Source organism: Dasypus novemcinctus, chromosome 1 (assembly GCF_030445035.2).
Source record: "Dasypus novemcinctus isolate mDasNov1 chromosome 1, mDasNov1.1.hap2, whole genome shotgun sequence".
Lineage (NCBI taxonomy): Eukaryota > Metazoa > Chordata > Mammalia > Cingulata > Dasypodidae > Dasypus > Dasypus novemcinctus.
The window spans coordinates 193,970,356-193,994,234 of NC_080673.1; the positions used below are offsets into that span (position 1 = coordinate 193,970,356).

A 23,879-nucleotide genomic window follows, 5' to 3' on the forward strand; every position below is an offset into this window, starting at 1 on the left:
ACCTGAAGACAATAGGATGCCGATAAACGGGGACGTTTATTTAATTTCCTTTCCTCTACAAGAACCTGACTTTAATTAAACTAAATTAACTTACAAAATTCTTATTAGGTAAGTGGATGTGGCTCAAGCAGTTGGGTGTCCACCTATCAAAGAGAGGCCCTGGGTTTGGTTCCTGGTGCCTCCTAAAGAAGTTGAGCAAGACAGTGAGCTGATGTGATGGGCTGGTGCAGCGAGCTGATGAGACAAGATGATGCAATGAGATGACGCAACCCAGAGACACAACAAGGGAAACACACAATGAGAGACACAATAAGCAGGGAGCAGAGGTGGCTCAAGCAATTGGACACTTCCCTCCCACATGGGAGGTCCTGGGTTTGGTTCCTGGTGACTCCTAAAAAAAAAGATGAGCACATAACGAACAGACACAGAGAATAGACAGTGAGTGCAAACAAAGGGGGGAGAAATAGATAAATAAAATAAATCCTTAAAAAAATTCTTATTGAAGGTATGCATCCTTAAACAAATGCAACCTTTGAAGTTATGAACATAAGTGGCCAAATAAACAGTTTTCATAGTAGAAATTATTGTCAACAAAGGAAAATATGTGTTACATACTAGATACCAACAAATATGTTACAGTTTTTCTGTGTTAGCTCAAATCACACGTTCTACGTTTAGGAGATGAAGTAATATTATTCATGTCTTGGAGAGTTTTCAGTGCAAATTATATTAGCAATATTTTTGGCTTGATCTGAAGAGGCATCATTAAAATGCTTTCATCTTTATTTCCATTATTTAAAGTCTTTGGGAATTATTCAATGCCTTACTTTAAGCCGTTTCTACAAATTATTACCAAATCCAGACCCTGCGTGTACTGATTCATGACTTTCATTCGTTTATTTATTCATTCACTCAACAATTATTTATTTCTTCAGCAAGTTCCTAGTTTCAAGTTCCAAGTTCCAGGGAATTGAGAGGCGTCTGGGAGATAGTCTCTGGCCTCAGGAACGTCATAGTTTAGCTCTGGAGACAGACACACACAGCATACAAGGTGAGATTTGCCTAAGAGTGTGCCTTGGAAGACCAAGAGGCAGTGTCATCCTAATTAGCCCCTCCTGAACTCAAGAGGAAGGACCGAGTCTGGAGGTTGTCCTTGTGATGACATAGCCTATGGAGATGGTACAGAGACACAAGGAAGTCTAGGTTTCCAATCATTCAACCAGTGGCCATGAACAGAAAGATGGCAGAAGGTGACAGTCAGTTAGTGGTGGGCAGGCCAAGATTTAGGACTCCATGAGGTCCTTAGACAAACAAGAAAACAACCAACTAGAATAAGACACATTGTACATGAAGAACAGGAAGGCATCATGGTTAAGGGCACAGCTGTTGGAACCAGACCACCCAGGTTTGAATCCAGGTTCTTTTACTAGCTGGCCTTGGGAGAACTACCTAGCATCTCCAAGCCTCATCTGTGGCACAGGGATACTAGAAGAACCTACTTCATGGGAGGAGTAAATGAGTTAACACATTTACTCGTGCTTTGAACCATGTCTGGCACCTGGTAAGTGGTTGACAAATGTTATCTGTCGTTTTCAGGGGGACTGTTCTTTAATTTGTCCTTGAGCTGTTATCGCCACCTCCTTTTTATTAATATATAATGTTTTACTGAGCTGCACAACAACTTAAAGCTTTCTGATTTTTTTTTAACCTCTTTTTTTTAGTAGATAACAACATCCATCTTTAGAACACTGGCAAGACACATTTTTAGTAGACAACATCCATCTTTAGAACACTGGCAAGACAAATTTGACATGTGAGCAGAAGAAGCAAAGAATCACAAAGGAATATTGTGACATGAGCTACGGGGAGAAGCAGAGGCAATTTTGATTAGGGAGTTGGGGAACGCTGGAACCTGATGTGGACAGCATCTGGAGAATGGAAGGGAATCTGGCCCAGAAATGCAGCTTTGGGAGTCATTGGCATCTACATATTTAAAGTCATAGGAATATATCCATCCAAGGAGATTAAGAAAAGATTTATTGGGAAGCGAACTTGGCCCAATGGATAGGGCATCTGCCTACCACATGGGAGGTCCGTGGTTCAAACCCCAGGCCTCCTTGACCCGTATGGAGCTGGCCCATGCACAGTGCTGATGCATGCAAGGAGTGCCCTGCCACGCAGGGGTGTCCCCCACATAGGGGAGCCCCATGCGCAAGGAGTGCACCCCATAAGGAGAGCCACCTAGTGCGAAAGAAAGTGTAGCCTGCTCAGGAATGGTGCCGCACACATGGAGAGCTGACACAAGATGATGTAACAAAAAGAAACACAGATTGCAGGTACTGCTGGTAAGGATAGAAGCAGTCACAGAAGAACACACAGCAAATGGACACAGAGAGCAGACAACTGGAGTGGAAGAAGAGGAGAAAAATGAATAAAAAAAGAAAAAAAAAAGATTTATTAAAAAGCCCAAGGAACCCTGAAGAAGGACAAGGATGTCCAGGAGAGGGTGGTGTATGGACCTCAAGGGAAAGGAATGTCTCACCAGAAGGGCATGGGACAGTGCCCTTGACCAGCAGGTCAAGACTGATGAAGGTCTTTGCAACACGGAGATCCCTGGGTATCGAGGTGAGATCAGCTTCAGAAGAAAGATGGGGAGGAGGGAGAGAGAATGGGATGGAGAGTGAATGGGAAGGGAAGGCATGGACCCAGCACGGATAGTAAATGTTGTCCAGAAGTTTGACTATCTATATCTATGATACAGATATAGGGTGGCAGCTGGATAGGCTCTGGAGTCACAGGAATTTTAACTTTTCTAGATTGAGCACATCTGAAGGTAAAGAGCCAGTTAAGAGAGTCAAAGAAAGAGTTCCATATTATATTGTATGAATACCCATGTTTCCTTCCTTATATGTGCTGCTTCCTGTCCAGAGCAAGGCAGTTATGATGCTGCTTATGGAAAATAACATGGAAAATGCTAGAAGTGGCGTTGACCAAGGTTAACTGCTCCAACCGAGAGCTTAGCAGATGCCCAGGCAGGAGCTCGTGAGGGCAGCTCCAGGGGTGCTTAAGAGAACGAGTTCCTCGGTGAGATAACCAGGAGCAGATCATCTGCTAGAATTTGTTTTACTACCTCTTGAGGAATCAGTAAAGGTCGAAAACCCACTCTTCTGCTGGCTCACTAACGCTCCATCTCAGAGGGCTGTACCTGTGGGCAGCCGACTCTGGGGGGTTGCAGAATTATTGCAATGGGCTTGCCATCTATGGGTCCCTGAGCACAGACTGTGGGTCTCACACTCATTTCTGCTACTGTTTTTAATAAGTGCAATTCCATTTAAAACCATGAGTGTATTCAGAACAGCTTTTCATCACCTTTTGCTTACCCGGTTTATGCTAAAACTAAAATTACTCTCAAATGGAGATAGCAATGTGGTATTTTTTAAACATAATGCTTTAAAAAATACTTTTAATGCCTTTACTATAACAGTGAACAGATATCACTGATTGTATTTTCTTTTGTGCCAGAAGAATTTCTGATTCATAGCTAGACTGTAAAAGGAAAAGAATACAGTTAAATGTCTTGATTGATCGGTTCCCATTTTAAGAATTTATTCTGTGGAAATAGTCACACGGGTACACAAAGATATACATATAAGGATGTTCATCACAGTGCATTTTAAATAATAAAAAATAGGAATAAGGGAAACGGACTTGGTCCAGTGGTTAGGGCATCCGTCTACCACATGGGAGGTCCGCGGTTCAAACCCCGGGCCTCCTTGACGCATGTGGAGCTGGCCCATGCGCAGTGCTGATGCGCGCGAGGAGTGCCGCGCCACGCAGGGGTGTTCCCTGCGTAGGGGAGCCCCACGTACAAGGAGTGCGCCCCGTAAGGAGAGCCACCCAGCACGAAAGAAAGTGCAGCCTGCCCAGGAATGGCACCGCTCACACTTCCCGTGCCGCTGACAACAACAGAAGTGGACAAAGAAACAAGACGCAGCAAATAGACACAGAGAACAGACAACCAGGGGAGGGGGGGAATTAAATAAATAAATAAATCTTAAAAAAAAAAAAAGGAATAATACAAATGCCCAGCAGTAGGAGATTATACAAAATCTGATAAGTCCACATAACAAGAGTCTTTAAACAATGAGATAGACTTAGGTGCACTGTAATAGGAAAAGGCCTAGGATGCATTTTATATAAAAAAGCAAGTTGCAGAATGCAAGAGGATTTCTTAAGAAAATCTATACACATAAACATGTTTGTACAGGTATATGCATAGAAAAAGTATGCAAGAGCTGGCAAACCACTGCTAACCATGATTTCTCTCTGAGGGATGGGACTTCATGTGATATTCATTTTCTACATTGTAAATTCTCTTATTGTTTGACAATGACTAGAGTTTGCATTTTTGAAACCCGAAGAATTAAAAGACACAGAAAACTACAGATAATAAATACTACGGCGCCTGTTAACATTTTGTCACATGTACTCAGGCTTCTTTTATTTTTAATAAAACGCTATTGCTACATTTGAAGCTCTTCCCCCTTCTGTTTCCTTCCTTCCCTTCCTGGAGGCAGAAACTGACAGGTTTTTTGTTCTGTTTGTATGGACATTGCACATGTGTTTGTACCCTTTTTCAGGTGTCTCTTAGGTTTAATAAACCATATCATCCAGCAAGTTTCCTCTTATAAGTGGAATTTTCACCCACCATTGTTGTCCCTATTTATCCATGCCAATACAGCAGGGCTGATCCATTCATTTCAACTGTGGTATAGGCCCTCGTTGTAAGGCTATACCAAGATGTGTGCATTCTGGTGTTAGGTTATTTCTAGTTTCTTACTCTTGTAAATCATGCTGTAAGCACCCTTGGACATGTGAAGCTTGTAGCTTCTCGGAGTAAACATACCTGGAGCAGAATCACTGGGTCTAAGTGAGGCGCTCTTCCGCCCTTTACCAGCCTATGGCCAAGCTGCTCTCTAAAGTGGATACAGCAACTTTCACTTACACCAGTAAGTGAAAGCATAAGTTACGATTCCCACCTCCTCACCCACCCTTCATCTTATTGGACTTCAAATTTCATGTCAATTTGGTGGATATAGCTCAGTGTTTCATTTGGCATAATTTTTCATGTATTGGGTGCATTTGGAAAAACTATGTGTAAAAATCAAACCCTAAAGTTCTCATCCAAGAGGAGCAAAAAAAAAAAAAAAAAAAAAAAGAGCAGTAGTTACAATGACAAACTTTACTCACCGAATTTCAGATTTATACTCATTGATGACTTTTTGGGCTGCATCAAGAGACTGATGAGGCTTTGCTGGATGAAGACCAGTCTGCACAGCATTTCTCAGAGCTTGGAGCTTAAAAAGACATGAACACAAAGGCTGAATTAGAAAGATGGAACTCTACTGCCTCCTGCACGGAGCACGTCTGCATCCACCTACTATCCCTGGCAGGATGACATGCACAGGTCATGAATGGATGTCCAAGCATCCAGCTGTCTCTGAACAGTCACCAAAATGTTGGAGTTGTCCTGGGTGGTGCTGCAGGGACAGTTCCCAGACATTGTATGTCCTTCCATGGCCCACTGGGTGGACTGTGGGAGAGTGTGGGCTATGGTGTGGACCATTGACCATGAAGTGCAGCGGTGCTCAGAGATGTATTCACCAAATGCAATGAATGTCTCATGATGATGGAGGAGGTTGTTGTTATGGGGGGAGGAGTGGGGTGAGGTGGGTGGGGGGTATAGGGGGACCTCATATTTTTTTAATGTAACATTGAAAAAATAAAGACAAAAAAAAGAAAGTTAATGGGATGCCTGTAAAAAGTAATGAATTACTAGAATTGTTCTCTTTATTACAAAAGCACTGTTGATGAAAAATAAAATAAAATAAACCTTGACAGAGAATTCTTCTCTCTTAAAAAAAAAAAAGAATAATAAAGAACAATGTATGCTCATCCTTGCTCTGAAATCAGATAATCAAGCTACTCAGGGTAAATATTACCTTTATATGTATGTGTCTCAGAAACAAGTTTTCTCTAAAGACAAAAAGGGGGTATTTCTGTGTCCTGGACATACCATGATATTTCATGAAGAGATCATAAAAGTAGGGGCCATAAAAGGAGGTACTGAGGAGTTATAGCTTATTGGAGCAGGATGGTTTCAATGTCACAGTATGGGGCTAAAATTGTCCAAAATTAAAATTATCCTGGCAGTCCGATGAACAGTGTTGCATTGGAAATAAATCTTTCTAATACAGATAGCCCCGTTTTTGGACCAAGCACCAGATGAAGCAACTGACTTAGGTTTAGGCACCAGCTGTGTGAAAATACATAAGAAAATGATAAGGGATTCTCAAGCCATGAATGTTCTCCAGGATCTGAGAGCATGTGAGCAAGCACCAGCTACGTATCTCCCATCTCGTACCCCTCCTGGTGGGTGAAACTGCTTGCACTATTTACACAAATCTTTCTCTTCGAGCCAAGTGTGTGCCACTGGATTTGCATACAATAAACCAACACATCTCTCTCTTCTTTGAGCCTCTAAGTTAGGACAAGGCTCCACACATCCTAGACAGTTGGAAGCTGTGAGAAAGGCGTTGGAGCATTTTGCTGCTGGAAAGTAACTTCTTTGACCTCCTCAGAAGAATCAAGCTGTCAAATGTAAGAGTGGAAGAGAATCACATGTACCTTATCGGTGAGAAATTCCGCCTTGTTTCTCTGACGCCTTGCGAGGTACTGTTCGTATAATTGGGCCAGCTTGGCGGCCAAAACATGCTCTCGGCTGAAACAGGGATGATGAGTGAATATTAACCCCGAAATATCAATGTCCAGTTGGAAATTGCCAGGAGGGTCTCCAGATCCCATCATATGCTGACTGCGGTGGACGTATTTTACTGCCTGCAGAAGGGAGCAGAGTGGGGGGAGCGCAGTTAGAGCACTTACTAGCTAAGGATGTTCTACTCTGCAGTGGGAAAGCCATCACAAAGCACTCCTGCCCTGGTGTGGCCAGGTGGAAGGCGCTTGATCCCTCGTTCCAGGTCTTAGGGGCCTGCTCTTTGTCAATCTTTGAAAAATGAAAGACAAGAAGTGAGTAAAGAAACCGATTTAACCTTACTTTCCTACATCTTGTAGGTCTTATTACTCTCCCAAGTCATAGTCCCAATTTTTTTCGTACAGACGACCCTGTTTCCTGAAATCTTGGGATCTGTAGTTGGTGAGTGTGAAATTCTTTTAATGAGAGAAGCATGTAGAACATAGACCAAGCTGACTGTTAATTGGATCATTGATAGGCCCTTATGTAACCAAATTTTAAAAACATGTGGGGAAATTTTTATTTTGAAGGCAGCAGAGCGAGACCAACTTTTCCTCAACTCAACCTTATGCTGGCACCTCATTTCCTTGGGGAGAAAGGAAGTTGGTATTCAAAATGACAGAGGACGGAGGAGGCAGAGCAGCTGAGCTGAGTGTGAGGAAATGAGGAATGGAAATTTCCAATGGGAATTTATTGGATTGTTTGGCATGAGGTGGGTCAGATAAATCTCTTTCTCTCACTCTCTGTCTGTTCCCTGCCCACCCCCCCCCCACCCCTCCCTAAAATCTTCAAGTATTCTACATTGACCACTACTGCTTTTGAGTATGTAAAGTTTTTGAAGCTGGGGACCTCAATGGTGAAGGGGAGACAGCTGTAACCTTTGATTTTCTGTCATTTCCTCTCCTCGTTATATACACTGACTGGATACAGTCAGGATGAGGTGATTTGAGACAAATCCCTCTACCCTCTCCTTATACAGAGGATGAACTCTGGAAGCTTTATGTTGTTTAGAAAATGATGATATAAAATTGTCTGGCATGAATATTTTATTTGTAAGTTATGACGTTAAATAGACATAGCCAAAACTCTAGTCAGAATGGAAGCTTCTATTCTTAATTGCGATCTCTGCATTTCATTCTTCTGTGTGAAATCAGGTAAAGATGCTGGAATGGGGGCAGAAGTCTGGGATTCTAGCCCCGCCTCTACTTCTAACTCGCTCTGGGGCCTTGGGCAAGTCGCTCCCCATCTCTGCACCTCCATTTCTTCATCTGTAGAAAGGGGAGGCCAAGGGAAGATAATCAGTGTTTCACAGATCACTAAGCAACATGTAAAGTGCTTCACTTATTCAACAAAAATAATTGATTCTACATCGTGGTGGGGCCTGTTCTCCAGCAGCTATCAGGAGAGAGGCAAACAGCTTGGAATCTGATCTCTAAAGCACACAGAGGAAAGGACGAAGTGTGGACTGCAGAGAAGTTAGGGACACCCACAAGAGGGGATTTGGCCTTTAAAATTCTACCCCATCAAACTAACGGTCAGAAAAGAAGGGGAAAGGGGGCAGGAGTTACAATGTCACATTGTGTGTAAACACTTTCTATGTATGTGAAGAAGCGTAGTCACATTTGTTTTTTTTTTTTTTTTTTTTTATTTTTATTTTATTTTTTTAATTTTTTTTATTTTTTTTATTTTTTATTGACTTTGTAATAATATTACATTAAAAATATATATGTGAGGTCCCATTCAACCCCACCCCCCACCCCCCCTCTCCCCCCCCCCAACAACACTCGTTCCCATCATCATGACACATCCATTGGATTTGGTAAGTACATCTTTGGGCACCTCTGCACCTCATATACATTGGTTCACATCATGGCCCATACTCTCCTCTATTCCATCATGTAGGCCCTGTGAGGATTTACAATGTCCGGTGATTACCTCTGAAGCACCATCCAGGGCAGCTCCATGTCCCGAAGACGCCTCCACCTCTCATCTCTTCCTGCCTTTCCCCATACCCTTTGTCCATTATGTCCACTTTTCCCAATCCAATGCCACCTCTTCTATGTGGACACTGGATTGGTTGTGTCCATTGCACCTTTATGTCAAGAGGAGGCTCAGATTCCACCTGGATGCTGGATGCAATCCTCCCATTTTCAGTTGTAATCACTCTAGGCTCCATGGTGTGGTGGTTGTCCTTCTTCACCTCCATCTTAGCTGAGTGTGGTAAGTCCAATAAATCAGATTGTAGGTGCTGGAGTCTGTTGAGGCTCAGGATCTGGCTATCACATTGTCAGTCCAGAGATTCAAATCCCCTAAATATATCTTAAACCCCAACATTAACTGCACCTCCAGCACATTAGCATGAAAGTCTTATGAAGGGAGATCCCATCTGAGTCCAGATTCATCACACATAAACACCATTTCCAAAGAGGGGCCATCTGCCCTGGTAGTTAACCCCATTGGCCATGACCATAACTCCCATGGGTCTCTTTAGCCCTCAAAGGAACCAATATCTGGGGGTTGTATCTGCTTTATCTGTCTCTCTGACTCTGCTCAGTTGTGCATGAGGGCAAACCTTCTGCCAGCCTCCAGACTCTTTTTTAGAAACTCGTAGCCATATAAACTCATTTCTCCTTTCCATTTCCCCCTTACTTTAGGTCAAACAGCATTTTAAAGTCATGGTATTTTATGTAGACATGGATATTCTGCTGATCCGCATTGAACCTTCCGTATAAGGTCATTTTCCAGTTGCATCATCAGTTGGTAGTTGATAGTGGTCCCTCGTTGCCAGGGAGGCTCATCCCCGGGTGTCATGTCCCACGCTGGGGGGAAGGCATTGCATTTACATGCTGAGTTTGGCTTCGAGACTGGCCACATTTGAGTAACATGAAGGCTGACAGAAGGAAATTCCCAGGCACAAAGTTGCTCTAGGCCTTGTTATTATTTTGGGTTTATCAGCTCACAAGCATAGTCATTAGTATCAGGGGCTCGATTTGCTTTTCAGTAACTATTAGTCATTGAAAGTTACCAATATTTACATTTACAGTAAAGCTTATACATGAACTTTCATATACCAGTAAATTTGTTGTTTTGTTGCGTTATTGCCTGCTTTGCACAGATGTACATAGGTAAGAATATAGAAACTTATTTCTTTGTGACCAACCCAAACTCAGACTTTTTCTTTTAGGATTAGTAGATTGTTAATGCATATTTAGCACTTATGGTTTCCGAAGGCACTCCAGAATAGTGTGCACTATATTTGTAATAAAACAAGTTTTCTCTTATAAAATAACATTCAAGCTCTCTGAAGAAAAAACATAACAGATTTTTTCTTTGAAAATATATGCTTGCAAAACTGGTATGTGTTCAGAAATACGAAACGTTTGAATAGGAATGGATTGATATATCTAGGTACCTATTGAAGACGCCTAATTAAACCTCCACTTGAATTTACAGGGTACAATGACCATCCGTACACATGTCATAGTCCACTGAAACTGTGTGTCTGATGAAAGTTCTATATGGCTTTCCAGAGATTAGTTCTGATTTATTAATCCATTTCACACTGAAATGATGGAGGCCCATTTCTTTTCTGTTCCATATAAAATGCATTAGTGTTAGATGTTTTTAATTGGCGTGTGACCACTATTTGCCTCATAACTACTCACTTTACCTGGGTGAGTTAAAAATTTTTCACCTCACAAAGACATCTACAACTGAACATCAGTCCACAGACTTAACGAAGAATTCTTCTCTATTTTTTTTTTTAAGATTTATTTATTTTATTTAATTCCCCCCCTCCCCCAGTTGTCTGTTCTCTGTGTCTATTTGCTGCATCTTGTTTCTTTGTCCGCTTCTGTTGTCATCAGTGGCACGGGAAGTGTGGGCGGCGCCATTCCTGGGCAGGCTGCACTTTCTTTCGCGCTGGGCGGCTCTCCTTACAGGCGCACTCCTTGCGCGTGGGGCTCCCCTATGCGGGGGACACCCCTACGTGGCAGGCACTCCTTGCGTGCATCAGCACTGTGCATGGGCCAGCTCCACATGGGTCAAGGAGGCCCAGGGTTTGAACCGCGGACCTCCCATGTGGTAGACGGACGCCCTAACCACTGGGCCAAGTCCGTTTCCCGAATTCTTCTCTAATTGCCTTGCTTCTGCTGGTCCTTGCTTTGCCTCCTTTTACCATCTGGCTCCAAAGTTATGAGATCACTTGGGCTATGGCTCTCAGGTCCCATCTTGGACTCCTCTTGGGGTGAGTAAGTAAATTGGTAGCATGGTTCTAGTTACTTCTTATGTTTCCTAGGACACCTGTGCTTTGCATTTCTTTCTCTGAATCTGCCTTAACTCACTCTCCAAAATATTGCTGGTGGTCTCTCTGCATGAACCTCAGCTCAACCAGGTATAAAATGCTTCCAGAACTCCTGGTAGCCTGCTGAGGCTTCCTGTTCAAAAAACCACCTCTACTCCTGTGAGGGAGAAGGACCTCCTAGTCTCTTGACTTTCTGTTTATTGTCTCTTTTCTTTCTGTATCTACTGAAAACTATCATGAAAACAAAAGCAACAATTCCTCCTTAGAAGAGATAATCTTGATGGAGTATATTATTTTAATTTTGAAATAGATTTGATTCTTCAGTTGAAAACTGGAAGCCCAAACCATCAGAGGTGATACAAGGATGATCTGTCGATATACTTGGCATGTCCGGAGATATATGTCAAAAGTTGAAGAAGATGAAAAAGTTATACAGAAAACTAATAATCATTGGAGGGACTTAAAGACATGTTTCTGCATTTGCTCTGGGGCAGTAACAGTCTCAGATCTTGAGTCAAAACTGAGCCCCCATTATGGTCAACCCTCCTTTTTCCTTTGTTTAGAATGACTAGACTGCCAGCTCAAATGATGACTTGTATGCCTTCCAGTAGAAAATTTATGTGTTTTATTTAGAAGGGAGTTAGTATTCAGCCCTGCTTTTAGGAACATTTTTCTTGATTACCAAGGTGGGGGGAGTCATTTTTAAAAGCAAAATATTTTTGTTCTTCCTATGAGAAACTTTTCAGAAACCATTGACGATAGATACAAAAAGAGATTAGATATTATGCAAAGAAAAAGTAAATCTCAAATAAGAAAGAATGCAATTTAATATATATTAAGAGGGAACTACTCCAAAGCCTAAAAAAAAAAAAATGTCCAGAGACAGTTCAGGTAAAACCTAAATCAGATAAAATGCAGTTTGTCTAATCACATATGGGATTATAGTTGTCGAAAACAGTCCAGATAGCCTCCTCCTTTCTTTCTACCCTCTACCTTCTTTCTTCTTTCTTTCCTTCCTTTTTTCCTTCATTTCCTTCTTTCTTCCTTTTTGATTCTTTCAGTCCTTAATTGAAAGCTTACTGTATTCAATTCTGGGAATACAGAAGAGCAACACTTGAATTAGCCTCAGAGAGACCATGCCTCTTGAAGAGAGAGATGTAATAAAGTGTCAGAGGCACCATGGAACATACAGGTAGGAGTCTGATTTGCAAATCTGCATACCAATTCGAGGAACTTGTCATAAATCCAACCTCCTTCTTGGTTTTATCACTGGATAAAATTTTCGCTTTCTCGGTTTTAGTTTCCTTGGCTGCTCAAGAAAATATCATGTGATGGATTAGTTTAAGCAAGGGGAATTTATTGGCTCACAGTTTTGAGGCTATGAAAAACTGCAAATCAAGGTAGGATCAAGGCAATGCTTTCTTCCCAAAGACTAACATTTCAGGGCTGGCTTTTGGTCATAGGTTCCTCTGTCACATGTCATTGTACGTGGCAGCCTCAGGGTCTACAGTTGGCCTTTTGGAGAAAGCAGGGCAGCTGAGCCTGGAGAAAAACAAGCTCTGGGAAGAGAGGAAGAAGAAGGCTAAACCTTGGCAGCCATCTTGCTCCAACACATGGCAATAGACTTTGGTGAGGGAAGTAACTTATGCTTTATGGCCTAGTAACTGTAAGCTTCTAGCCCAAATAAATCCCCTTTATAAAAGCTAACAGATCTCTGATATTTTGCATCAGCACCCCTTTGGCTGACTAATATAATTAGGATTCCATTAAGGCCCCGAGAAATTGCCAACTCCTGACGGACTTGGTTTTCCACCATTTGGATGTCCAGATCAACCTGGTCCTGAGGAAAGCTACTGTTTTGCAGGAGAGAGAGTTGAGTTAAGAAGAGAACTAGAAAGACGGAATTTCTTCTAAATACATTCAACTCACACTTTCATTGAAGTATTACTATGCATGAGGTGCTCTGCTAAGTTCTGGGGTTAAGAAGTCCTTGTCCTTGAGTCACTCTCAGGGTAGTGGGAGAGGGAGAAAGAAGATGGATAAACAATCTATATATAAAACAATTTCTGCCTGTTTACCTATTTCTGCACTCGTGCACCATGTCAAAATTCCTAAATGGAAAATAGAGACCATATGCATTTTAAAAATTTACTTAAAGACAAGCTTATTACATGCAAAGTGGAAAAAACATGGATTTGGGCATCAGACAGAACTGAATACAAGTAACGAAAGGTAAGAGTAACTAAATACAAAAAATTTTTAAAAATACTAATTCTGAAAGTCACGCATTGTGCTTTGAATCACTGAAGGTTCCACAACACATACAAATTATTGAGATATACAAGGCAGGAGTAAACCTAAGAGGTAAACTGCTGTGGAGAGACAAAGAGATGGGGAGAGTATCACCTACATATTTAAAACTCCTTTGCTTCTTTCTTATGTGTTCTACTGCATTCTTTGTACTTTATTACTATGTTCTAAGCCTGGCCCTCTAAAAATTAACTTGGAAGACTTCAGCCCCTTTGGATTTCTCTCTTCTCTGACTTGCAAAAATTCTGTGGTGCTAAATGACATGAAATTTTTCCTCTATTTCCCCAGTTTCCTATTGCTGTCCATAAAGAGGAAAATGATCCCTCTCAAAAGTCAGGAAAAAAAATCCTCTGTCCTTCTCTCCCCACTGGGAGAAATGTGTCTCTGTCACATTTTGGTGATTCTTGCAATATTTTAAAATTTTCTCATGGTTCCCCTTAGCGCTGCATGGGAAACTCTCTATCTGCTCAATTGGTGTCTAGGCAGGGAAAGTAATTCCCAGGAGATGGAACAAGAAACCCATTTGGTCTGGGACCAAGAGGCATTTTGCTGTCTCTTAGTGAAACTGCTGTCTGACTCCTGACCTTTCTGACTCCTGACCATTTCCCACTTGGTACAGAATGTCTAAGGCAGACAGAGAGATAAACTGGCTCCCTCACACCCTACTCTTCACGGTAATTGCTCTTCTCTTCTCTAAGTTTAACTCACCATTTAGTGCTTCATTTTGTCAGTGTTTCATGATGAAATGGAAGGATGGATGAATGCATGAGCTGATAGACTGATGACTTTATAGACCTATGCATAAGTTAATACTGTCTTGATCACTAATTACTTCATGTATCTGTGTCATATAGCCAAATAGATGGGTTGTCCCTCATGAGATGCATTTAAGGTTTATACTTGTTTCGTAAATCAATTTCCTGGGTTACATTTCTCTACAAAATAGCCTATTGTTAATACTTGTCTGTAATAATATTTCATAGAAACTACAATTTAAAAGAGCATTCACATACAGCATTGCAGTTCTCACAAAGATACAACATCATGGGCTCACTTTTAGACTCTGTGTCACGTTTCAGTAATTTCTGCAATATTTTAAACTTTTCCATTATTATTTTATGTTATGGTGACCTGTGATGATCAATCGTTGATGTTACTATTGTAATTGTTTTGGGGCACCACAAGCTATGCCCATATAAGATGGTGACCTTAATCGATACATGTCTTGTGTATTCTGACTGCTCCACTGACTGGCTGTTCCCCAGTCTCTCTCCTTCTCCTCAGGCCTCCCTGTTCCCTGAGACACAATAGTATTGAAATTAGGTCAATTAATAATCCTGTTAATAGCCTCTAAGTGTTCCAGTGAAACGAAGAGTTGCACATCTCTCACTTTAAATCAGAAGCTAGATGTGATTAAGCTTAGCGAGGAAGGCAAGTTGAAAGCTGGGCCGAAAGCTAGGCCTCTTGTGCCAAATACCCGAGTTGAGAATAGAAAGGAAAAGCTCTTGAAGGAAATGAAAAGTGCTACTCCAGTAAACACATAATGATAAGAAAGTGAGACAGCCTTACTGCTGATAAGGAGAGCGTTTTAGTGACCTGGATGGAAGATCAATCCAGCCACAACATTCCTTAATCTAAGCCTCCTCCAGAGCAAGGCCCTAACTCTCTTCAAGTCTACTAAGACTGAGAGGTGAGGGAGCTGCAGTAGCGAGTGTGAAGCTATCAGAGAGGAAAGTTCATGAGATTTAAAGCAAGAAGCTATCTCCATAACATAAAAGTGCAAGGAGAGGCAGCCAGTGCCGATGTAGAAGCTGCAGCAATTACCCAGAAGATCTGGCTAAGACGATGGATGAAGATGGCTACACTGGACAACAGATTTTCAATGTAGATGCAGCAGCCTTCTACTGGAAGAAATGCCATCTAGGACTTTCACAGCTAGACAGGAGACATCAATGCCTGACTTCAAAGTTTCAAAGGACAGGCTGACTCTCTTCTTAGGGGCTAAAGGAGATGGTGGCTTTAAGTTGAAGCCAGTGCTCGTTTACCATTCTGAAAACCCGAGGCCCCTCAAGAATTATGCTAAATCTCCTCTGCCTGTGATCTTTAAATGGAATAACAAAACCTGGATGACAGCACATCTGTTTACAACATGGTGTACTGAATATTTTAAACCCACTGTTGAGACATTAATGCTCAGAAAAAAAGATTCCTTTCAGACTGCTAATACAACATCCATTCTTCAGTCCATAGATTAAAGAGAAATTTTGATTTTCAAGTTTTATTATTTAAGAAATACATTCTGTAAGTCTATCACTACCATAAATAGTGATTCCTCTGATGGATCTGGGCAAAGGCAATTGAAACCTTCTGAAAAGGATTCACCATTCTAGATGCCATTAAGAGCACTTGTGATTCATGGGAGGAGATCAATATATCAACATTAACAGGCGTCTGAAAGAAGTGCTTTCCAGTCCTCATGGATGACTTTGAGGGCTTCAAATTTGTCAGAGTAATTAACTGCAGATGTGGTAGAAACGGCAAGAGAACTAGAATTAGAAGTGGAGACTGGAGATTTAACCGAATGGCTGCAATCTCATGATTAAACTTTAACGGATGAGCAGTGGCTTCTTAAGAATGAGCAAAGAAAGTAGTTTCTTGAGATGGAATCTTCTCCTGTTGAAGATGCCATGAACTTTGTTGAGTTGACAACAAAGGATGTAAAATATTCCATAAACTTAGTTGGTAAAGCAGTGGCAGAGTATGGGAGGATTGACTCCAATTTTGAAAGAAATTCTACTGTGGGTAAAATGCTGTCAAACAGCATCACCGGCTACAGAGAAATCTTTCATAAATGTCAATCGATGTAGCAAACTTCATCGTTGTCTTATTTTAAGAAATTGCCACAGCCATCCCAGCCTTCAGCAACCACCACCCTGATCAGTCAGCATCCGTTAACATTGAGGCAAGAACATCCACTAGTAAAACGGTATCACTCACCAAAGCTCAGGTGATAGTTAATATTTTTTAGCAATAAAATATTTTAAAATTAAGGTAAGCACTTTTTTTTTTTACATAGGCTACTGCACTCTTAATTGATTACATTCTAGTATAGACATAAGTTCTCTATCCTCTGATGCATCTGGGCAGGGTCAATTGAAAACCTTCTGGAGAAGTTCACATTTTAGAATCCATCAAGACCATACATGATTCATGGGAGAAGATCAACATTAACAGAAATTAATTTTGGGAAACCAAAAAATGTGTGTGACTTGCTTTACTGGGATATTCGCTTTATTGCAATGGCCTAGAATTTAACCCATAATATTTCTGCAGTATGCCTGTATCTTACCAGTATTAAAATGCTACAATGTAAAAATTGCATGGACTTTGGAAGGAGGTGAGCCTGGCTCGGTGAACTCAGAAAGAAGTTACAACCCTTCTGGAAAGTAATAGCAATGTAATTAAAATGAGGGCAGGTGACTCTGTGTATTGAATAGCCGGTACTTCCTAATCCTTTGTTCTAAGCACTTATGTGTATTATCTTATTCAGTCTTCACAGCAATCATTGGAGGTGCATGTGCTTATTACGCTCATTTTGCAGATGAATAAACTGAGGCACAGAGAAATTGAGGGCCTGCCTCAAATTCACCTGGTGAGTGGTAGAGCTGAAATTCAAATCAGATAGTTTACTACCAGAGCTTAGGAAAATACGGTGAAAGGATTTGCAAGAATGGCTAGTCTCCAGCTACTTAATACAAAGAGAATGGGTGGGAAAAGAAGAAAAAGAAAAGTGGCTTATCCGGATATGCAAATAAGGAAGCTCATTTTGCCTTTCCTGCCTAGGAAAACTCATTCCTCATCTAAGAAGGGATTCAGGGGACAAAGCTAGACTGACACTTATATAACTGACCTGTTGTTTTTTCTTTAAGATAGTGAATTAGTTCTTAAAATGTATATCAAAGTAGAATGTTACAACGGGCTATTCAAAAGAAAAGGGCTTTCCAGGCAATCCCCGCAGCAGAGATGGAGAGGGAGCCTACCTTTTTATATAACGTTTCAAGTTCTGCCTTAGCATCTTGCTCCTGTGGCAACACTGGTGGTCTGGAAGGAAACGGCTTGATGGGGTTTGGCAGTGCGAGGATCCTGCCGTCATCTCCAAACCATCTTCTTCCCTGCAAATCCAGCAGAGGGGAGAACAAGAGTTTCTTCTAATTGGACAGAAAAAGGTTTATAACAACACTTATAATGAACATTTGCAGAAAAAATTTCTGTGTCAATAGACACATTTCATGTACCTTCTCCCTGCCTTGAAAGAACTTTTAAAATTTGTTTCCATAGAAATCGAGACCTCACTAGTGCCCTGCCGCCACAATTAAAGATGGAATCTCCCCCAAAAAAGTTTAAGAGAAAGCTTAAATGAATGTGAAAAAAAAATTAATCTATATTCATTAAAATTTAAGGGAGAAAAACCTGACATGGAGCACATTCTATCCATGAATAGTAAACATTTGTGTGAATTGGGAAAAGGTTGGCAACATTTGATTTAGCAGGGGCAGCCCCATCCAGCGAGCAGAAGATGGGTTTGGAGCAGGTGAGAGGGTGTGTTGTTTGAAGGATCATAAATGAATTGATGGAAAAAGTTAAGGCTCAAATGAACCACTTTCTGTAGACATCGTGAAGAGAGAAAGAGTGCAGGGGGCATAAACACTGTCCAGGCAGGAGTAAGCAAGCCCCTTTATGAAGGTGGCACATGGGGAGCGGGATACTGTCCTGGTGTGGCCTGCCACCTTCTCCTCTGGCACCACAAATACATCCTGTGCTTAGGACCATGTGTGTCTGCTTGGTGAGATAAGACCCAACACCCAGTAGAGAAGGGGAGTGCAGGTATCTTCCTTCCCCTAGTGTCCAAGCCTAGCTAAAGACTCACTGGAGACTGTCTGACTCTGGTGGGCATGTTTTTTTGATGTCTGGTTCACCCTGGCAGTATATCTGTCCCTGGCAGGGAGGGAGCAGGGTTCTCCCACACTCAAGAGAGCGGTGCCACTGCCCATAGACCATCTCCTGGGATTGGCCACGCATTGAGACCCTCTGGCTCTGGGGAATGGATGCCCACTAGGGAAGCTGGCTTTGTTCTGTCTTCACTGTGTGAGTGAAACGTCTTTCCATCGTGCTTCTACTGGGGACCCCAACACTTGCATGGGAGTGGACTGACATCTTTTTGGGTGTCTCTCCTTTGGGCCGAACACCGCCGCTCTTGGGGAGCAGGTGGCTGGGCACTCACGGGCTCCTGCGTCAGCAATCTATTCTCCACGATGTTCTGATTAGTACGCGGCACTGTTGGTCTTTCCCCGATATAAAGGCCTTCGTCTTCCAGGAATCGGGGCTGCACATTCTCAGGAAGCTTTTTATAGGTAGGCACTAGATTGTTCATTAAAAAAAAGAAAAAAAGAAAAAAAGAGGCAATAGTGTCAAATGAAACCTTTCAAACTGCAATTCAGTGAATTCAAACCATCACCAGAGATATCACTGATGATCTCGGAAACTGCAAGTTTTCAAAATTAATTTCTAGAAGCAGAACCGAGAAACAGATGAATGCATTCACTTACAATATCCTGGTGTAGGATCATGTAGTTAAGGGATAACACCTAACTAATTCAACACCTAATTCACCAGCATGGTACAGTGAAAAGCATGTAATAGTCAAATCCAAGGACCAGGTTCAAGTTCCAGTGCTCATTGGTTGAGGGAATTTGGGCTAGGAATTAATTTGGAAGAATTAAATTAGGTAAAATATCAGAAAATCTTTTAAAATTAAGATGTTTGCATAAACGCGGCCATACCCTCATTTACTCACTCTCTTGTTAATTCACTCATCAACAAATCTTTACTGAGAGCCCCTTGGTGCCCTCACTCTTGGGTTGGGAATGCAGGCACTGCTGTTTAGAGCCTGGATGCTAGGGGAAGCAACAGGAAGCAGCGATAAACAAAGATCTAAACAAGGCCACTTCAGGGGGTGATAAGAGGTGTGCAGAAAATACCTGTGTGACAGTGACCCAGAGGCGCGGGGAAATACTTGAGAGAGAGCTGAGAAGAAAGGTTTTCCTCACACGAAGGCTCACGAGAAAGAGCCAGTGATGAGAGGAGTCTATCAGCCTAAGGAAATAGCGATGAACTAAGGATGTGTTTGGGAAAGAGAAAGAATCATCCAGAATGCTGTGATATGGTGAAGAGGGGCAGTGCCTGGAGATGAGGCTGGAGGCAGGAGCAGGGACATGGACAGCCTTGCAGGTGACCAGGCTTGGATTCTACTTGAGGGTGGTGGGACCCACTGAGGGGTTCAATGTTGGGACGTGCAGTTCTTTCAAAGGGCACTGGGCTTGCTGCCTGCAGAGGACTAGAGAAGAAATAAGAGAAGCCAAGAGATGCTGACCTATGAGGGTAATTTGGGAATTAATGATTAAAGGTGTATTTAAAAAAAAATAATGATCTCACCCTACCCAAATCCCTGCCTATGCTAACTTTCCTGGGTGTGGCCCTTTGGACAATCCGCATCCCCGCTGTATCCATGAAAAACAACCAATGCCAGTATTTCCAGAGAAACATAACCTTGGATCTTTAGCAAACAGAGCATTCTCTTGTTTTACTCTGCTTTCTGTTCTCACCCTGCACTGACATATTTAGACTTCAGTTCACCATTAAACCAATGGTCTTCCATGGCTTTGATCAAAACGTGTGTATTTATTGATTATGGAAATGTACTAATGTGCAAACAAAATTAAATGAGGAATGGGTAAGATTAAAAATAAATTTAAGTAGAAGCCTTAATACTGACTTCCATCTGCTTTGTAGACCATTACTCTAAACGAGAACGACAGCATCAGTGATGAACGTCATTATTTCTGGTCGCCGACTATGTGGTAGGCACGCTACCAGGCAGGCCACGCGTATTGCTTCCTCCATGCTCACGATCATGATCAATGCTCTCCATCATTTCATAAGGTAGTTGTTTTTTTTTATCCCCCCCTTGCCACTTTTTTGTGTGCTGTCTGCTTTCTGTGTCCATTTCACTGTACATTCTTCTGTGTCTGTATTTATTTATTTCCCCCCCCCCCCCCCTTGTGGCTTGCTTGCTGTCTGCTCTCTGTGTTCATTTGCTGCTGGCTCTTCTGTGCTCTTGCTTGTCTCCCTTCTTTTGTTCTGTCACCTTTGCTGAGTCAGCTCTCCATGGCACCTGCAGGCTGATGGCTCTCCACAGTGTGCAGGAGAGCTTGCCTTCACAAGCAGGCCCCAGGACCCGAACTGAGGGCCTCCCATATGGTAAATGGGAGCTCATCTGATTGAGTCACAGCCGCATCCCAAAATAAGGTAGTTTTGATTTCTTCCTTTCTTCAGGTGAGGCAACTGAGAATAGAGGAATTTGCTCATGGTCAGGCCTAGTACAAGGAAGCACTGGGTCTCTTGGACCCCCCATCTCCTGTTTGCTTGGCCATGAGGTCACCTCCTCCCAGGGCTCTCCCTCCAAAGCTGAGCTGGGTGGAAGATGGAGTCTTCGTTCAGCTACCCTGCTCAGAGCAATTAGGGCTCCCTAAACCTCTCGCCTGGCCCCAGCCAGCCCCTCTTTGGGGTCCAAAGCCAAGCCCTGGGGGAGGTTGTTTGTCATCTATCACCACCCCAGTCCAGGTGGACTCTAAGGGGAGGACAAAGAGAGAGTCCCCTGAGCAAAAACACAGGTGACGAAACTCCTCTCCTGCTGAGGCTGCTACAAAAGCCATTTTTCTCTGTCCACAAGAGACATCACTGCCCCTGCAGCCAGGTATGGGGCCTCCAGAGTAGGCCACCTGGTGGAGTAAAACCCGCCTCCATCACTTTGCTAGCTTCATACCTTGGACCAGTGCCCTAAGTTCTCTATGCTTCTGCTTCACCATCTGTAAAAGAGACAATAAAGAATGCAGCTCCCAGGGCTGGGGTGAGGTCCCATTAGCTGATATGGGTCAAACAGGAGAGTACTTGGAGAGTAGTAAGGGCACTTATTTGCTAAACTTTTTATGGAGGCAAAGTCGTAATCTTTGTCCACTTTTGCCAGCTACCTATTTTAAAAGGAACTTGGGATGTCTGGCAAATTCCAATACTTCGAACATATATGTTTCAAAATGACCTATTATTATTATTATTATTTTTTTAAAGATTTATTTATTTATTTAATTTCCCCCCCTCCCCTGGTTGTCTGTTCTTGGTGTCTATTTGCTGTGACTTGTTTCTTTGTCCACTTCTGTTGTCATCAGCGGCACGGGAAGTGTGGGCGGTGCCATTCCTGGGCAGGCTGCTCTTTCTTTTCACGCTGGGCGGCTTTCCTCACGGGCGCACTCCTTGCGCGTGGGGCTCCCCCACGCGGGGGACACCCTTGCGTGGCACGGCACTCCTTGCGCGCATCAGCACTGCGCATGGCCAGCTCCACACGGGTCAAGGAGGCCCGGGGTTTGAACCGCGGACCTCCCATATGGTAGACGGACGCCCTAACCACTGGGCCAAAGTCCGTTTCCCCAAAATGACCTATTAAATGAAGCAGTAATTTGTCCTTGATTCAACATTTGATTGGGACTCTCTGATAGAATGTAAGAAATGAATACAAAAGCCACTTTCCAAAATCCCATCAAGATTTACCTGTACCTTCCCACCTCCAAGCAGAGAGAAGGTAAGGTAAGCTCAGGCTCCCCCTTACCAGCCTGAGGGGGCTCTATTATATGACTTAGGCTGCTCGGCTATTTTATATTAACTACTAGAACTGGGTTAGAATGAGATTCCTCAGGCACTCTCAGGAGGGAAAGAAATTCCAGGGGAAAAAAGGAGGAGAGAGAAACCCAAGCCAGGAAGGAAGCAAGCAAGGAATGGAAATCAGAATTCAATCAGACTGTCCCAGCTTCAGTACCATGGCTATTTCCAGGGGATACGGAGCCCCAGCCAGCTCAGATCTCCATGTCTCACATATTGTCAGCCCCAGAACTGGCCATTCCTTGATGAAGGGGCTCCCATAGCATCCTGGGATCTCTCTGCCCTTCTAACAATGTGTTTATTGAATGGATATTTTTTTATGCTCTCTATTTTTCTTTGTCTGAAAATATTTCTTGATTATTAAATCACATTAGGAATTGGAATCAGTCATGGAAATTGGGTATCCTTGTACACCATCTACATTTCATTCAACAGAAAATGAAGATGCCAAGGCCAAGCAGGCAAATAAAGAGCAAGTACCTGTCAGCCTACTGGGTGTGAATAAGATTTCATTTTCCATCTGCATGCGAACATGGACGCTCTCATAGTCGGCGGGTCTGACGGCCACAAAATCTTCAGCTGCATGATCTAAGCCCAGCAGGAAGTCCTCAGCTTCCTTACCGCTAAGCAGCTCTTCCCCATCCTGTATTATGTTAAAAAGTAACATGAAAAAGTCATGGTAAGATGATTAGTTTCCTAAGAAAAATAATGAACGATTTTAAACTCATCAAACCGAATGTAAGTTACTTCTTCCTTTTACATTTTCTAACGAAAGCATAAAATGATATGGACTTTATATTTAAAAAACGGATTTTCTTTGATTGTTTTTCACTATTCCACTTTCCTGGAAGATGTCAAGTCATAGTGGGCGAAAGGCAGAAGAGAAGGGCTGAGCGGATTAATTGAAATCTCAACAAATCTCGTCTCCTTGGGGGTGCTTGTTCTTTGACATTTACTTAAAGGACTTGGGCTCCGATGTTCTGTGGTATTTTTCACATTCCGCCCGGCACCCACCCAGGGGCAAAGTCATCAAGCAAAGAGGTGAAGGGTCTACATGCTCTGCTCAGACTGAATCCAGTGCCACCCCTTACTCCCTGGGTGACTTCAGGGGACTTATTTGGCCTCCTAAGCCTCAGTTTTCTTAACTGTAAGATGGGGGTATGACCAGAGCTCACCTCTCAGAGTTTTGTGAGGATAAAGTTAAATAATGGATGTAAAGATTCTGAGCACAGGCTCTGTCATCACAAATGGTAGCTGAAGTATGTTAACTATGAGTATTTTTCAAACCACTACTATTTCTTCTTCTCTTCCTTTCTTTTATTTTAATTTTTTATTGTGATAACATAAATGCAACATAAAATTTCCCATTTTAACCACTTTCAAGTATACAATTCAGTGGTGTCAGCTACATTCACAATGTTGTGTTACCATCACCACAACTTTTCCACCACCCAAACAGCATCTCTGTATGCCTTAAACCTTACCTCCCCATTTCCCACCCCCACCCCCGCCCCGTTACCTCCTCCTCCTTTTTAAAATTTAAACCTGGTATCCTTTAATGAATAAGACCTTTTAAAATCTTGTGGCGAGACTGGCAGGTAACTGAAGACTATGGCAGCAGCCTAGCTCCATGCCTCCCCATATTTCCTCTCAAAATATACAAAACGAAAAGAAAAGTAAATCAAC

At 42.4% G+C, this 23,879-nt stretch overlaps 1 protein-coding gene across 5 annotated transcripts in view; it reads right to left on the reverse strand.

Annotated features, from left to right (window-relative positions):
- CC2D2A (coiled-coil and C2 domain containing 2A) overlaps positions 1 to 23,879 on the reverse strand; it is a 131,132-nt gene that overhangs the window by 64,096 nt on the left and 43,157 nt on the right. For all 5 annotated transcript variants that reach the window (XR_011649604.1, XM_058300761.2, XM_058300755.2 and 2 more), the window contains 5 exons: positions 22,674 to 22,836; positions 18,706 to 18,842; positions 17,465 to 17,596; positions 6,688 to 6,897; positions 5,251 to 5,357 (listed from right to left, as the gene is read on the reverse strand). Coding sequence is in view for 4 of the 5 variants with exons in the window: in XM_058300761.2 (XP_058156744.1) it covers positions 5,251 to 5,357; positions 6,688 to 6,897; positions 17,465 to 17,596; positions 18,706 to 18,842; positions 22,674 to 22,836 (749 nt within the window). In the remaining variant the exon portion in view is untranslated. The remainder of the gene's footprint in view (positions 1 to 5,250; positions 5,358 to 6,687; positions 6,898 to 17,464; positions 17,597 to 18,705; positions 18,843 to 22,673; positions 22,837 to 23,879) is intronic.